This window comes from Neodiprion virginianus, chromosome 5, assembly GCF_021901495.1.
Source record: "Neodiprion virginianus isolate iyNeoVirg1 chromosome 5, iyNeoVirg1.1, whole genome shotgun sequence".
In the NCBI taxonomy this organism is placed as follows: Eukaryota; Metazoa; Arthropoda; class Insecta; order Hymenoptera; family Diprionidae; genus Neodiprion; species Neodiprion virginianus.
Window position 1 is genome coordinate 28,995,465 of NC_060881.1, and position 17,324 is coordinate 29,012,788.

The following is a 17,324-nucleotide window of genomic DNA, read 5'->3' on the forward strand; positions in this document are numbered from 1 at the left end:
GACCCTAGTGATCAAATTACTGTATATTATTGGAACGAATTTTTCTTCACGTATAACATTTGTTTCATACATGTATAAAAATTTGAAAGAGTAAGAGCTGCGATTTGTTACTGAATAATAAAAACAATAATAATAATTGAACTAATAATATTGATGATAATGATAATTATAAAACGGCTATACTACATACATACATTATTAATTAAAAATAAAAACAAGAATATATATGTATATATATATATACTATATATATATATATATATGTATACAATATTGCATATTTTTCTATATTTTTTTATTGCTGTACATATTATACGCTCTGCTTAATTATGCCCAAGTTTTACTAATTATTATATACTTTAATATAATACTATCATTACATAGCAAACCGATGTTTTATAAGTATTTCTTCACCTCAGACTCTACCTGTATCATGTATATGATATGTAATATGAACATTGATTAGGTATAACTTAGGGTAGGTTAGGAACATGTTATAATAATGTATAATAAAATTATATGCGTGCATATATTATACAGATTGTAAAGATGAGAATTCAATGAAAATAATGAGAAAATAACAAAAAAAAAAAAAACATGCATGTACGTCAAATTACGACGTTTGAAATTCGAAACGATCCTCCACCAAATTCCGCAGTATATTTTTTTTTTGTATTTCTTCTCCGGTACACAAACTGCTACATTTTGACCAACTCTTTTCGAAATATTAGATTTTCATCTTGCCAATCGATGCACGGTTTTACTCTAACTTTTTGTCGACGTTTTCTAACAGTATACGAGGATAATTTCGTTGAGATCGAATGAGTATTATCAAACTGAGCGGAGGGAAAAATAGAGTACAGTAATGATAATTTTTATTTTCTTCAACGGAGAAACGATGTGAACTCCACACAAGACTGAGGAGCTTGTAAATAGATGACAGATAATATAGAGCTGGGGAATTAGCCGTATTTGATATTATTAGCATGTAAGAAATGAAAAGGAAACAAAATATGTAACATTGAGATGGTTTGACAAACAGGAGATGGAAATTATTGTAAGTTTAACAACAATAAATGCAACTCTGCACTGAACAATGATTATTATTGTCGAACGAGATACTTCGTGAATATTAAATTGTATATAAGAAACAACGTTATTCCATAAATCGAAAACGCTATGTAAAAGAATCAGGTTTCGTGACAACATTACCGCTCTTTGAATGAAATTATTGGTACCTTCGTTCGGCATATTTTTTCCACTTCAGCTTCTTCAATAGTGAGAATGAGATAAATTTATGTAGATGAATGATGAGAGGTGTGAACGTTTAATAGTTTGGGAACGTTTCAGTAATAGTGTCTTGAATACCATGCTCTGTTTTAATATGGAACAGGTAATGCTGAATGTGCACCAAACATTACAAGTGTGAGCAGAATTGATGTTATTATTTTGCGATAAAAAAGTAGCAAGAAAGATACATTCATATGATGTATGAAGCGAGTTGTACATCGATAGGTTTAAGATGGGGCAAATGATATGTCACAAATTATGTAATTTGAGAAAAGATATATATTGCAGTGTAATAGAACCATATTGTATTGTTTTAGTAAGATGAATAAAAACAACAATGATAATCTAATACTGCACTTGTGTTACATGCTACTATCGTTATAAGTATTACCTACGACAACAAAGAGTGTCACAAAATTCATTCTGGCACGACTGAGAATCGGCTTAATTTCGACTAAAGAAATCTGAAGGGCCTTGACTTTTTTGGCGATTTTCAGATCCCGGAAAATTTTTGCTCATAACACGGTTTGCAGAAGTGTTCCTCGACTAATTGGACCCTCAGAAACACAGAAAACGTAGAGAAAAGAGCGTTGTATCAACGGGAGAGAAACGACGCTTCAAATTTTTCGTTTTTCGGCTCTAACTTCTTATCCGCTGATCACGGCGTATTTTTTGACTTTTGCTTGCCTTGCTTTTTTTTCATTTTTCGACCAAAAAATTTTTGGTCTCAGATTCGATTTGTATGACCCTTTCCTGACTAATTGGACCCCCAAGAACTCAGAAAACGCAGCGAAAAGAACGTGGGATCAACAGGAGAGAAATTACGAAGGAAAAAGCACCTGCTGAAAAATGTCGAAAACACAGGTCCTCGTTTTTTGGCTGTAACTTCTGATCCGTCGATCGCAGCGTATTGGGACTGCGCCCAATCGATTTCTCTCGCAAAATTACGTCGGAATAGTGCCAGAAAGAATGCATTCCAGCACTTTTCAGAATCGCTCAAATTTTCGCCAAAAATACAAAGGGGTTAGCCTTACTTTTTTTTCATTTTTCGACCAAAAAATTTTTGGTCTTAGATTCGAATTTCACGACTCTTTTCTGACTAATTGGATGCCCAGGAACTCAGAAAACGCAGCGAAAAGAACGTGGGATCAACAGGAGAGAAATTACGAAGGAAAAAGCACCTGCTGAAAAATGTCGAAAACACAGGTCCTCGTTTTTTGGCTGTAACTTCTGATCCGTCGATCGCAGCGTATTGGGACTGCGCCCAATCGATTTCTCTCGCAAAATTACGTCGGAATAGTGCCAGAAAGAATGCATTCCAGCACTTTTCAGAATCGCTCAAATTTTCGCCAAAAATACAAAGGGGTTAGCCTTACTTTTTTTTCATTTTTCGACCAAAAAATTTTTGGTCTTAGATTCGAATTTCACGACTCTTTTCTGACTAATTGGATGCCCAGGAACTCAGAAAACGCAGCGAAAAGAACGTGGGATCAACAGGAGAGAAATTACGAAGGAATAAGCACCTGCTGAAAAATGTCGAAAACACAGGTCCTCGTTTTTTGGCTGTAACTTCTGATCCGTCGATCGCAGCGTATTGGGACTGCGCCCAATCGATTTCTCTCGCAAAATTACGTCGGAATAGTGCCAGAAAGAATGCATTCCAGCACTTTTCAGAATCGCTCAAATTTTCGCCAAAAATACAAAGGGGTTAGCCTTACTTTTTTTTCATTTTTCGACCAAAAAATTTTTGGTCTTAGATTCGAATTTCACGACTCTTTTCTGACTAATTGGACCCCCAGGAACTCAGAAAACGCAGCGAAAAGAACGTGGGATCAACAGGAGAGAAATTACGCAGGAAAAAGCACCTGCTGAAAAATGTCGAAAACACAGGTCCTCGTTTTTTGGCTGTAACTTCTGATCCGTCGATCGCAGCGTATTGGGACTGCGCCCAATCGATTTCTCTCGCAAAATTACGTCGGAATAGTGCCAGAAAGAATGCATTCCAGCACTTTTCAGAATCGCTCAAATTTTCGCCAAAAATACAAAGGGGTTAGCCTTACTTTTTTTTCATTTTTCGACCAAAAAATTTTTGGTCTCAGATTCGATTTGTATGACCCTTTCCTGACTAATTGGACCCCCAGGAACTCAGAAAACGCAGCGAAAAGAACGTGGGATCAACAGGAGAGAAATTACGCAGGAAAAAGCACCTGCTGAAAAATGTCGAAAACACAGGTCCTCGTTTTTTGGCTGTAACTTCTGATCCGTCGATCGCAGCGTATTGGGACTGCGCCCAATCGATTTCTCTCGCAAAATTACGTCGGAATAGTGCCAGAAAGAATGCATTCCAGCACTTTTCAGAATCGCTCAAATTTTCGCCAAAAATACAAAGGGGTTAGCCTTACTTTTTTTTCATTTTTCGACCAAAAAATTTTTGGTCTTAGATTCGAATTTCACGACTCTTTTCTGACTAATTGGATGCCCAGGAACTCAGAAAACGCAGCGAAAAGAACGTGGGATCAACAGGAGAGAAATGACGAAGGAAAAAGCACCTGCTGAAAAATGTCGAAAACACAGGTCCTCGTTTTTTGGCTGTAACTTCTGATCCGTCGATCGCAGCGTATTGGGACTGCGCCCAATCGATTTCTCTCGCAAAATTACGTCGGAATAGTGCCAGAAAGAATGCATTCCAGCACTTTTCAGAATCGCTCAAATTTTCGCCAAAAATACAAAGGGGTTAGCCTTACTTTTTTTTCATTTTTCGACCAAAAAATTTTTGGTCTTAGATTCGAATTTCACGACTCTTTTCTGACTAATTGGATGCCCAGGAACTCAGAAAACGCAGCGAAAAGAACGTGGGATCAACAGGAGAGAAATTACGAAGGAAAAAGCACCTGCTGAAAAATGTCGAAAACACAGGTCCTCGTTTTTTGGCTGTAACTTCTGATCCGTCGATCGCAGCGTATTGGGACTGCGCCCAATCGATTTCTCTCGCAAAATTACGTCGGAATAGTGCCAGAAAGAATGCATTCCAGCACTTTTCAGAATCGCTCAAATTTTCGCCAAAAATACAAAGGGGTTAGCCTTACTTTTTTTTCATTTTTCGACCAAAAAATTTTTGGTCTCAGATTCGATTTGTATGACCCTTTCCTGACTAATTGGACCCCCAGGAACTCAGAAAACGCAGCGAAAAGAACGTGGGATCAACAGGAGAGAAATTACGCAGGAAAAAGCACCTGCTGAAAAATGTCGAAAACACAGGTCCTCGTTTTTTGGCTGTAACTTCTGATCCGTCGATCGCAGCGTATTGGGACTGCGCCCAATCGATTTCTCTCGCAAAATTACGTCGGAATAGTGCCAGAAAGAATGCATTCCAGCACTTTTCAGAATCGCTCAAATTTTCGCCAAAAATACAAAGGGGTTAGCCTTACTTTTTTTTCATTTTTCGACCAAAAAATTTTTGGTCTTAGATTCGAATTTCACGACTCTTTTCTGACTAATTGGATGCCCAGGAACTCAGAAAACGCAGCGAAAAGAACGTGGGATCAACAGGAGAGAAATGACGAAGGAAAAAGCACCTGCTGAAAAATGTCGAAAACACAGGTCCTCGTTTTTTGGCTGTAACTTCTGATCCGTCGATCGCAGCGTATTGGGACTGCGCCCAATCGATTTCTCTCGCAAAATTACGTCGGAATAGTGCCAGAAAGAATGCATTCCAGCACTTTTCAGAATCGCTCAAATTTTCGCCAAAAATACAAAGGGGTTAGCCTTACTTTTTTTTCATTTTTCGACCAAAAAATTTTTGGTCTTAGATTCGAATTTCACGACTCTTTTCTGACTAATTGGATGCCCAGGAACTCAGAAAACGCAGCGAAAAGAACGTGGGATCAACAGGAGAGAAATGACGAAGGAAAAAGCACCTGCTGAAAAATGTCGAAAACACAGGTCCTCGTTTTTTGGCTGTAACTTCTGATCCGTCGATCGCAGCGTATTGGGACTGCGCCCAATCGATTTCTCTCGCAAAATTACGTCGGAATAGTGCCAGAAAGAATGCATTCCAGCACTTTTCAGAATCGCTCAAATTTTCGCCAAAAATACAAAGGGGTTAGCCTTACTTTTTTTTCATTTTTCGACCAAAAAATTTTTGGTCTTAGATTCGAATTTCACGACTCTTTTCTGACTAATTGGATGCCCAGGAACTCAGAAAACGCAGCGAAAAGAACGTGGGATCAACAGGAGAGAAATTACGAAGGAAAAAGCACCTGCTGAAAAATGTCGAAAACACAGGTCCTCGTTTTTTGGCTGTAACTTCTGATCCGTCGATCGCAGCGTATTGGGACTGCGCCCAATCGATTTCTCTCGCAAAATTACGTCGGAATAGTGCCAGAAAGAATGCATTCCAGCACTTTTCAGAATCGCTCAAATTTTCGCCAAAAATACAAAGGGGTTAGCCTTACTTTTTTTTCATTTTTCGACCAAAAAATTTTTGGTCTCAGATTCGATTTGTATGACCCTTTCCTGACTAATTGGACCCCCAGGAACTCAGAAAACGCAGCGAAAAGAACGTGGGATCAACAGGAGAGAAATTACGCAGGAAAAAGCACCTGCTGAAAAATGTCGAAAACACAGGTCCTCGTTTTTTGGCTGTAACTTCTGATCCGTCGATCGCAGCGTATTGGGACTGCGCCCAATCGATTTCTCTCGCAAAATTACGTCGGAATAGTGCCAGAAAGAATGCATTCCAGCACTTTTCAGAATCGCTCAAATTTTCGCCAAAAATACAAAGGGGTTAGCCTTACTTTTTTTTCATTTTTCGACCAAAAAATTTTTGGTCTTAGATTCGAATTTCACGACTTTTTTCTGACTAATTGGATGCCCAGGAACTCAGAAAACGCAGCGAAAAGAACGTGGGATCAACAGGAGAGAAATTACGAAGGAGAAAGCACCTGCTGAAAAATGTCGAAAACACAGGTCCTCGTTTTTTGGCTGTAACTTCTGATCCGTCGATCGCAGCGTATTGGGACTGCGCCCAATCGATTTCTCTCGCAAAATTACGTCGGAATAGTGCCAGAAAGAATGCATTCCAGCACTTTTCAGAATCGCTCAAATTTTCGCCAAAAATACAAAGGGGTTAGCCTTACTTTTTTTTCATTTTTCGACCAAAAAATTTTTGGTCTTAGATTCGAATTTCACGACTCTTTTCTGACTAATTGGATGCCCAGGAACTCAGAAAACGCAGCGAAAAGAACGTGGGATCAACAGGAGAGAAATGACGAAGGAAAAAGCACCTGCTGAAAAATGTCGAAAACACAGGTCCTCGTTTTTTGGCTGTAACTTCTGATCCGTCGATCGCAGCGTATTGGGACTGCGCCCAATCGATTTCTCTCGCAAAATTACGTCGGAATAGTGCCAGAAAGAATGCATTCCAGCACTTTTCAGAATCGCTCAAATTTTCGCCAAAAATACAAAGGGGTTAGCCTTACTTTTTTTTCATTTTTCGACCAAAAAATTTTTGGTCTTAGATTCGAATTTCACGACTCTTTTCTGACTAATTGGATGCCCAGGAACTCAGAAAACGCAGCGAAAAGAACGTGGGATCAACAGGAGAGAAATTACGAAGGAAAAAGCACCTGCTGAAAAATGTCGAAAACACAGGTCCTCGTTTTTTGGCTGTAACTTCTGATCCGTCGATCGCAGCGTATTGGGACTGCGCCCAATCGATTTCTCTCGCAAAATTACGTCGGAATAGTGCCAGAAAGAATGCATTCCAGCACTTTTCAGAATCGCTCAAATTTTCGCCAAAAATACAAAGGGGTTAGCCTTACTTTTTTTTCATTTTTCGACCAAAAAATTTTTGGTCTCAGATTCGATTTGTATGACCCTTTCCTGACTAATTGGACCCCCAGGAACTCAGAAAACGCAGCGAAAAGAACGTGGGATCAACAGGAGAGAAATTACGAAGGAAAAAGCACCTGCTGAAAAATGTCGAAAACACAGGTCCTCGTTTTTTGGCTGTAACTTCTGATCCGTCGATCGCAGCGTATTGGGACTGCGCCCAATCGATTTCTCTCGCAAAATTACGTCGGAATAGTGCCAGAAAGAATGCATTCCAGCACTTTTCAGAATCGCTCAAATTTTCGCCAAAAATACAAAGGGGTTAGCCTTACTTTTTTTTCATTTTTCGACCAAAAAATTTTTGGTCTTAGATTCGAATTTCACGACTCTTTTCTGACTAATTGGATGCCCAGGAACTCAGAAAACGCAGCGAAAAGAACGTGGGATCAACAGGAGAGAAATGACGAAGGAAAAAGCACCTGCTGAAAAATGTCGAAAACACAGGTCCTCGTTTTTTGGCTGTAACTTCTGATCCGTCGATCGCAGCGTATTGGGACTGCGCCCAATCGATTTCTCTCGCAAAATTACGTCGGAATAGTGCCAGAAAGAATGCATTCCAGCACTTTTCAGAATCGCTCAAATTTTCGCCAAAAATACAAAGGGGTTAGCCTTACTTTTTTTTCATTTTTCGACCAAAAAATTTTTGGTCTTAGATTCGAATTTCACGACTCTTTTCTGACTAATTGGATGCCCAGGAACTCAGAAAACGCAGCGAAAAGAACGTGGGATCAACAGGAGAGAAATTACGAAGGAAAAAGCACCTGCTGAAAAATGTCGAAAACACAGGTCCTCGTTTTTTGGCTGTAACTTCTGATCCGTCGATCGCAGCGTATTGGGACTGCGCCCAATCGATTTCTCTCGCGAAATTACGTCGGAATAGTGCCAGAAAGAATGCATTCCAGCACTTTTCAGAATCGCTCAAATTTTCGCCAAAAATACAAAGGGGTTAGCCTTACTTTTTTTTCATTTTTCGACCAAAAAATTTTTGGTCTTAGATTCGAATTTCACGACTTTTTTCTGACTAATTGGATGCCCAGGAACTCAGAAAACGCAGCGAAAAGAACGTGGGATCAACAGGAGAGAAATTACGAAGGAGAAAGCACCTGCTGAAAAATGTCGAAAACACAGGTCCTCGTTTTTTGGCTGTAACTTCTGATCCGTCGATCGCAGCGTATTGGGACTGCGCCCAATCGATTTCTCTCGCAAAATTACGTCGGAATAGTGCCAGAAAGAATGCATTCCAGCACTTTTCAGAATCGCTCAAATTTTCGCCAAAAATACAAAGGGGTTAGCCTTACTTTTTTTTCATTTTTCGACCAAAAAATTTTTGGTCTTAGATTCGAATTTCACGACTCTTTTCTGACTAATTGGATGCCCAGGAACTCAGAAAACGCAGCGAAAAGAACGTGGGATCAACAGGAGAGAAATTACGAAGGAGAAAGCACCTGCTGAAAAATGTCGAAAACACAGGTCCTCGTTTTTTGGCTGTAACTTCTGATCCGTCGATCGCAGCGTATTGGGACTGCGCCCAATCGATTTCTCTCGCAAAATTACGTCGGAATAGTGCCAGAAAGAATGCATTCCAGCACTTTTCAGAATCGCTCAAATTTTCGCCAAAAATACAAAGGGGTTAGCCTTACTTTTTTTTCATTTTTCGACCAAAAAATTTTTGGTCTTAGATTCGAATTTCACGACTCTTTTCTGACTAATTGGATGCCCAGGAACTCAGAAAACGCAGCGAAAAGAACGTGGGATCAACAGGAGAGAAATTACGAAGGAGAAAGCACCTGCTGAAAAATGTCGAAAACACAGGTCCTCGTTTTTTGGCTGTAACTTCTGATCCGTCGATCGCAGCGTATTGGGACTGCGCCCAATCGATTTCTCTCGCGAAATTACGTCGGAATAGTGCCAGAAAGAATGCATTCCAGCACTTTTCAGAATCGCTCAAATTTTCGCCAAAAATACAAAGGGGTTAGCCTTACTTTTTTTTCATTTTTCGACCAAAAAATTTTTGGTCTTAGATTCGAATTTCACGACTCTTTTCTGACTAATTGGATGCCCAGGAACTCAGAAAACGCAGCGAAAAGAACGTGGGATCAACAGGAGAGAAATTACGAAGGAGAAAGCACCTGCTGAAAAATGTCGAAAACACAGGTCCTCGTTTTTTGGCTGTAACTTCTGATCCGTCGATCGCAGCGTATTGGGACTGCGCCCAATCGATTTCTCTCGCAATATTACGTCGGAATAGTGCCAGAAAGAATGCATTCCAGCACTTTTCAGAATCGCTCAAATTTTCGCCAAAAATATAAATGGTTAGCCTTACTTTTTTTTCATTTTTCGACCAAAAAATTTTTGGTCTTAGATTCGAATTTCACGACTCTTTTCTGACTAATTGGATGCCCAGGAACTCAGAAAACGCAGCGAAAAGAACGTGGGATCAACAGGAGAGAAATTACGAAGGAATAAGCACCTGCTGAAAAATGTCGAAAACACAGGTCCTCGTTTTTTGGCTGTAACTTCTGATCCGTCGATCGCAGCGTATTGGGACTGCGCCCAATCGATTTCTCTCGCAAAATTACGTCGGAATAGTGCCAGAAAGAATGCATTCCAGCACTTTTCAGAATCGCTCAAATTTTCGCCAAAAATACAAAGGGGTTAGCCTTACTTTTTTTTCATTTTTCGACCAAAAAATTTTTGGTCTTAGATTCGAATTTCACGACTCTTTTCTGACTAATTGGATGCCCAGGAACTCAGGAAACGCAGCGAACAGAACGTGGGATCAACAGGAGAGAAATTACGAAGGAAAAAGCACCTGCTGAAAAATGTCGAAAACACAGGTCCTCGTTTTTAGGCTGTAACCTCTGATCCGTCGATCGCAGCGTATTGGGACTGCGCCTAATCGATTTCCCTCGCAAAATTACGTCGGAATAGTGCCAGAAAGAATGCATTCCAGCACTTTTCAGAAGCGCGAAATTTTCCGCCAAAAATGCGAAGGGGTAAGCTTTGCTTTTCATGCGTGTTTTAGAGTTCGGAAACATCATATCTCAGAATCGTTTAGCAGGATACAGTCACGACTCACTTGACCCTCAGGAACACGAAAAAGGAAAACAGCCAATCGGAAAACACGATCAAAAAAACCGCACGACCAGCAGCTGAGAAATAAGGCAGAAAAACTTACTCAGGAAGTCCCTTCGACTATTAATTTTTTCTATTATTCTTCCGTGAAAACACGACACGGTCACGAATATAAGTCACTTGAAATCAATATCAGCTCTGATATGGAATCTCGTGCTGAGATATTCATATTTCTCGATTTGACCCATCAAATCCGAACACGGCACAGTCCTGAACGACCCACGTCGAGCTTACTGATTCACTAGTGATTCGAAGGTCGCAGGTATAATTAATGAAACAACTAATTCCGAAAATACGGTTAATTGCCATATTACTAGAAAATTATACTCGCCTTACGGGCCGCTAGGAACATCATTTGCGATATGAAAATATTCCCGCCCGATTTCGAGAGAACTGGACGTGGTTTTAGTCCCGAGAGAGAAACAATATTCGGGAAAACTCCAAACTTCGTTACCGAACAATGCGTTATCTATATATCCTTCGTCAATGAAGCTATTTTAATATCTTTGCATCGATGGAGTCAAAAACCGTGTTTATAAGATTTGAAGGGACTTAATTTCGACGGGACCGTACTTTGATCGAAAGTCCATTCTCTCACAACCGTATCCCTGTTGTATTCAACTCGTTCCGGGTGATCGAAGTATTTTCAACAATTGTTATCCGTGCCAGACACGAGGATCGATGTCATAACGGCATAAGGTTGATGGGAAAAAGATTTGCCATGGTGATGAACATCACATTTCACACAAGACAAGCAAGGTCGATGACGTTTTTGGTGCGGAGTATATGAGGGTCAGAAATATTGCAATGATATTATTTTTTATTTATAGCCAAATTCCGATACATTCAGAACGATGGACCTGACATCGTTGCAACTTGTGTCACTGATGAAGAATTCCTTAAGATTCCGACGTCACTTCTGATACACATTCCTCTGCTGTTTCGTACGCCGCCTTCATGTCAGTCGCGTAGGTTGCCACTCCGGCCGTATCGCTGCACTGTGAGAATTCATCCGCAAAGTCGGTTGTTTCTGTCAGGAAAGTAGCCGCGTCAGAAAGGATGGTTGACCAATTGCTCATGTCAGAGACCATCTTCGTGTCGATCTAAAAAGCATGATGAAAATATTATTTCGGATTGATATGTTTCACGTATTTTGTAGGTTTTGATGAGAGTATATTGGATGTCTTGGATGGAGATTGTCGGAGACTTGCTACTATTACAGACTAGCAAAATAATTGCGGTAACCTGGCTTTGCAAGGTTCGAAACGCCGCGTACACATTGCAAAATGCTTCGGACTTCTACAATTCAACGTCATCTTTTCTACGTATGCTTGCAATATCGCTTCAACGATGGATCGATGCGTACATTCGTGTAGTGAATAGACTTTTATCCGTTTCGTTCATCCATTGCTTTAGGAGTCATTATTCTCTGAGGCTTGAATTCAACTACGATCGATTGAAAGATATGCCGAATGATTGAACCGTTACAAATCGCTAATCATATACGTGAGCACAAGATTTTATCGATAACAGCACACTATCGACCTAGTATTCGGTACACAAGGATCCAGGGAAATGTATTACCGATCTAAATAGTTCGACAAAAAGTAGTACGAAACACGTTTCAGAAATATAATCGATATTTGATTGGCAGAAATTGCGATGGCAAAGAAAGCTCGACAATGAAACGAAATCAATCGGGATCGCGTAGAATTTTCTCTGATATACTTGCGCAGGGTTGGGGTAAAAATACGTATGAATTTTACGGAAAAACTACAAGAGTTTACTAACCGTTGCGACACAAGACCAGAACGTAAAGATACTGTCAGCGTCGCAGTCAGAAACTTCTTCCAAGAGGTTCTTGACACTGGACGTCACATTGTTGAGCTTGGCCTTGAAGGTGTTCGCATCAGTTTGAGCCAGAGCCTCCACGTTGTTGATGCATGTGGTTGCATTGGCCAAAATTGATTGACCTTTGCTCGACGCACTCGAAAACGCCGTTTCGCACGAACTTACATCTCCAGATACATTCGCAACCAAGGAATCGTAAGCCGCTTGATACTGTTTCGTGTGCGAAGTGTTGTGCATGTAACAGAAGTAATTTTTTTTTTTAAATTGAGAAGAAAAATTAATCGGTACATCTTAACGCAAATAACGTAAATATGCATGTGAGTATACTGTATACGGCTTAAAGCTTGATAAAACCCTGAAAATTGATCTTAACTCTGGAAAATTTTTTTTTTATGCAAAGCGATGACTTTGGACGCGTCGCGTCTTCGGGTCTTTTCGTATTTTTGAGTTTGTTTGAAATTGTTAGGTAATTGTTTTCCAGCTTACCTCTGCAGCCACCGCATATATTGTACTGTTTGCCGAGCTGATTGCTGATTTGCTACTTTCCTCTATATTTGTTATTATGGTTTCCAGCTTCGTCTGATACTCCTCAATTTGGGTCAGTACCTCATTCAACTCCTCCTTCATTACCGTAGATAGACTCGACCCGTGGATGCCCTGAAAATCATGTCCGTCAAGAACACGTGAAATTTTTATGAAGTTGAAATAAGCTGAGTAAAGACTAACTGTAAACCCTCCGATTTACGCGAGTTATGCTGGAAATCTAAGATATTTTTTTTCTGCTTGGATTTACGAGCTGGATCGGTAAATTATTATTGTTAGCGTAAAATATCACTGACATCACTATTAAAACGAAACAATAAACCACACCGAGCTCGCTGAACGGATTTGCTAATATTCGTTACACTGTCGGTGTATAATAATCGCAGAGAACTTTATTGCTTACAAAAAATAACCAATCCGTACGAAACAAATTTTTCAACAATATTTTCACATTACGTATTGTGTTTAGATATTGAAGCGATTAGAAAAGAATTTTTAGCATTTTTCACAGAAAATCGAAGACCTGAACAGCGGATGAATTTTCAAGCGAGTTGTTATTATTGTGTGACAATTTTGCAAAGCTTCGCAACTTTTTCTTAAAAAACTTGAGATGTTATTCATTAGAATTTATTCTACTTACGGTAACGGTGACCAGAAGGCACAACGCAGTTGCGAATTTCATCATTTTGAGAGAGTTTAGTTGTGCAGAACAGACGTCAGCTGAACTCGAAAAAAATTTGATGCCAAGTGTCGGAAATCGGGACTTTATATACGCGACGGAACCAACGTGAGGCGCAAATTCAACACCTGCTCAAACTTTGAAATCGGCAAATGAAGTGTAAATGAACGTTAATCACCTTCTCGGATATTACGGCGTGATTATCACATGATCGAACAATTTGTAAATTGTGAAATACAGATGGTTGAAAACGCGGAAAGATATTCTCGAAACTTTATTATACTCGTGAAAAATTTATTACCATTTCTTTGATAATAATTTTTCACCCGGTTTGCTAACTATTCGATCCAAGAAACGACGCGATTCTACACAATCGATTTGAAAAACAGCTCCGTAACAAATTCTATGAAATTTTTGAAATGATATCAAAAAATAAATCGCTCTCAACGCATATTATAGATATATTATTATTGAATAAATTATTTTTCCAAATTTATTGCGCATCTCTCTCAAGTCAATTTATCTCAATTTCCCATAAGAAAAAAGTTAGGGGTACGAATTTACACCCAATTTGGTTTTTTTCCGTGAGGGTCATCATTTGCGCGTCAATTTCATTTTATCTTTCAAGAAACTCGATCTTATAGCTTTACGTTCGGCGTTCATTTTCTTCTATACTCACTCTAGGTCTTTAACAACACGGTAATTATATTGAATTTCTGCTTAAAAAGAGGTACACGTAACCATTTTGCGCTATTGTCGATCCTTTTTTGGTTATTGCAACGCAAAATCAGTTTCTCAGGTTTACTCTACTTTTTTAGTTAAACAAGGCTTTAACGTCAATTTATTCTTGCACGAGAATTAAATTTTCGCAACGGTTGCAAGAAAATATAGCAACAGTGATCGTAATGAGAAAGAATAGTAACGGATACCAGACTTTCCGGTAACAACTAGAAAACTAATTTTCATTTTGCACCTAGAAGTATATTTTTCGGTTGTGCTAAAAAATGAAAATAGTTAAGGACTGAGCGGTAACCGGAACTAAAAATTTCTCTCACAATCAGTGTCCGCTGCTCGCCCGGAAGCGAATCTTGGCAGGTTGCGATCGGCACGAATAGTTCTGCATTAGGGCCGTATAAGTGAGGTTTATTTTTGATCGAAAAAAAAACTGGGAGTAATTGATGATTGACAATTTTGTGAACGAAAAATGCAACTTTTTTGAGTTTTTCTAGAATATCTTGAAAACTAGCAGCGTTCTGCTTTTTTGTTGCCTAAGTAGGTGACTTATTTTTTTATAATATATCGGGAGAAACTACAAAATCTATTCAATCCGATGGATATTTCTTCATCAAGGAAAGAAAAAATCTTCTTTTCGAAGATCGTAGCTTGAATTTTTGGCTAATTTAGCGGTTGATTGACTTGAATAATTTGGCGCAGTCCGACGAATATTTCGTTTACGTAAATGACGATCTTGTGGTGTTTGAAAAGCCTGGTATAAAGCAAATAAAACCACTGACTAGGCACGGATGATTTGTTTCATCTGCTTGCACGAATATGAATTTGATCATTATTGAACAAATAACGTCGCAAAATTTTCACGTGCTCGGCGATCGTATCATTTTTTATTCGACCGTCCATTGTTTGAATAGTTGGTATGACGTTAAAAACTGGTTGGTTATTTATTGATTAAAAAAAAATGTCTCCTGTGCTTGCGATTGAATCAGACCATTTTTTTGCATAAAAATCTTGTGCCACGTGGCATGCAATGTGGCTAAAGCGTTTCGTAATATACCACATGTGAAATTTTAATTCTTACAAAATTGTTCTGCTGCAATATTTTCGCAATATGAAATATTGGGCGCAGCGCGAGTCGTCGGATAGTCCCAGAAATAAAAAATCAGGAATCAAGAAACGCTGAGTGTAGATTAAATTCCGGAACATCACTATTGTGCACTGAGAAAAATTTCATTTGTTACAGTAACTAGGAAAATTCAGTAAAACAGGTATCGTAAAAAAAAACTGTTTGAATATTTTTAGAATTATGAAAAACGAGGTACGCCTAACCATTTTGCGCTATTTTCGTTTCTTTTTTTGCCAATTGCAACATAAAATCAGTTTGTTCGGTTTACTCTACTTTTTTATTTAAGTAAGGCTTTAACGTCGATATATTGTTGCACAAGAATTAAATTTTCGCAGCAGTTGCAAGAAAATATAGCAACAGTGATCGTGATGAGAAAGAATAGCAACGGATACTAGACTTTACGGTAACAGCTGTAAAACTAACTTTCATTTTCTACCTAGAACTATATTTTTCGTCAAAAATGAAAATAGTTAAGGACTGACCGGTAACCGGAACTAAAAATTTCTCTCAGCGTGTAATTTATCAAAACGAATAATTTCTTTAACCCTATTTCCAGATTTCGTAACAACAAAAAAGGAAGGACTGGGGTAAGGGACGAGAAAATAAATTTTTTTATCACTACCAATGAATTCAGTGCAAGCCTTTTTATTCGAGTATTCTTTACATAAACGATAGTTCAGCAGAAACGAAACGGAGTCGCACAGAATTTGGATACAAAAACTCGGACAATCGGTAAACTCTTAAGGTTGAATCAGTTCAAAATAGGTAATTAATTATGTTTGCAGCCACCTTAAGCATCATTTTGTAGGCATTCGTAGGTTTATTTGTTCCGACAATAAATTCTGCCAACACGTTCGCTTCGGTTCGCGCCACGTGAGTCATATTTCAGAATCGAATTAAAGTGAATTTAGTGGTGCAAGAGTAAAAAGTAAAAATTTTTTGAAATTTGGCACGTTGATTAAGTTTCATCTCCGGAATGCTGTTCCGAAGTTTCGCAGCGATTCACAACTTCAGACCCGAGTGATTGTAAACTAAAATTTCCAGTTTCCGGAATCCATTAAGATGGCTTCTTACGGAGATTTGGTGACCTTTCAAAAGTCTTGGGCTTCTAACGAGATATTAAAAAGTTAGACTCGAGTAAAACTCACTAAAGTTCTTAAGGAAGGTTTGAATTAACGATACGTGTGAAAAGTTTTCGAATAAGGGTACTTATTGAATGAGATATTGATAATTCTAGATCGAAAGAAGACGAAATTTCACAGTTTCGAACAGCGGCTGAGACATTTGGCAACGTCGCGCATACGCCAAGACCATACAGAATGGACCGGGTAGTCGAGTAAAGCAAAAGAGGTGGAAGACACTGTGTCGTTTGTAAAAGAAAGACGAAATTCTCTATTCGCAGAGTAAACGTTGCCACGTTGAAAAGCAGCTTTGCCACATAGTATTCCATACCCTGTGTGAAATAACTCAACGGCATCATAATACTGACTTCGAAGAATCGTGACTGCAGTGTAATAAATATTATTTTTGTTGTGACAAAGAAATGAAATTAAATTAAATATTTCAAGGCTTGTAATTGTAAAAAAGCGGGCGATAAAAAAAAAGGTGTCTCCTTTCACGCGTACGTATAACAGCGTTTAAATTTCGATTTTTACATACACCTCAATGTTATCGAGTTTATCTTAATTTGACTGGCACACAATGCGTTTTTATTTTTATAGATTTCCAAAAAATTTGCGGCAGAGATAATTATGGATTCAAGCCACTGGACGATCCTGCGAGCAAGGAAAAGCAGCCGTCATATGCTCGCCAAGCACTTTAGACTAGAAGATTTGGAACGTAGCTACTCCGAAGTATACTTGTTTAAAATCTGTGATGAATTTTAGTTTATTGATTATAAGTCAAATATGAAAGAAAGGGAAATAAATAGACAATTAGACGATCAAAGAGAAAATTATGCATTTATTTGGGTCATTTTGGTTTAAAAAGTCAACTATAATTTAATAGTACGGAATACCCAGTTTATAGTCCCTGCACGTCGCAATCCAACAAACTTGGTTTGATAGTTTAAAAAAT

The 17,324-nt window shown here is 38.7% G+C and overlaps 1 protein-coding gene and 1 long non-coding RNA gene across 2 annotated transcripts; one reads left to right on the plus strand and one right to left on the minus strand.

Moving 5' to 3' along the window:
- Positions 1-11,119: 11,119 nt before the first annotated feature.
- LOC124305237 (uncharacterized) lies at positions 11,120-13,473 on the minus strand. Its single transcript, XM_046764412.1, has 4 exons — positions 13,352-13,473; positions 12,655-12,825; positions 12,109-12,378; positions 11,120-11,420 (listed from the first exon to the last, which is right to left on the minus strand). Exons 1-4 carry the CDS (start codon positions 13,394-13,396, stop codon positions 11,217-11,219), a joined length of 690 nt encoding a protein of 229 aa, XP_046620368.1. The 5' UTR covers positions 13,397-13,473; the 3' UTR covers positions 11,120-11,216.
- Positions 13,474-15,807: 2,334 nt separating this feature from the next.
- LOC124304728 (uncharacterized) lies at positions 15,808-16,798 on the plus strand. Its single transcript, XR_006908261.1, has 3 exons — positions 15,808-16,013; positions 16,293-16,413; positions 16,486-16,798. It is a non-coding gene; the product is annotated as an uncharacterized LOC124304728 (long non-coding RNA).
- Positions 16,799-17,324: the final 526 nt, after the last annotated feature.

Bases quoted from the DNA above. Each gene is read 5' to 3' on its own strand.
- LOC124305237 (XM_046764412.1), bottom strand. From the start codon at position 13,396: ATGATGAAATTCGCAACTGCGTTGTGCCTTCTGGTCACCGTTACC. The intron at 12,826-13,351 runs GTAAGTAGAATA...CATGATTTTCAG, and splicing joins GCCTTCTGGTCACCGTTACC to GGCATCCACGGGTCGAGTCT. The intron at 12,379-12,654 runs GTAAGCTGGAAA...CACACGAAACAG, and splicing joins TATATGCGGTGGCTGCAGAG to TATCAAGCGGCTTACGATTC.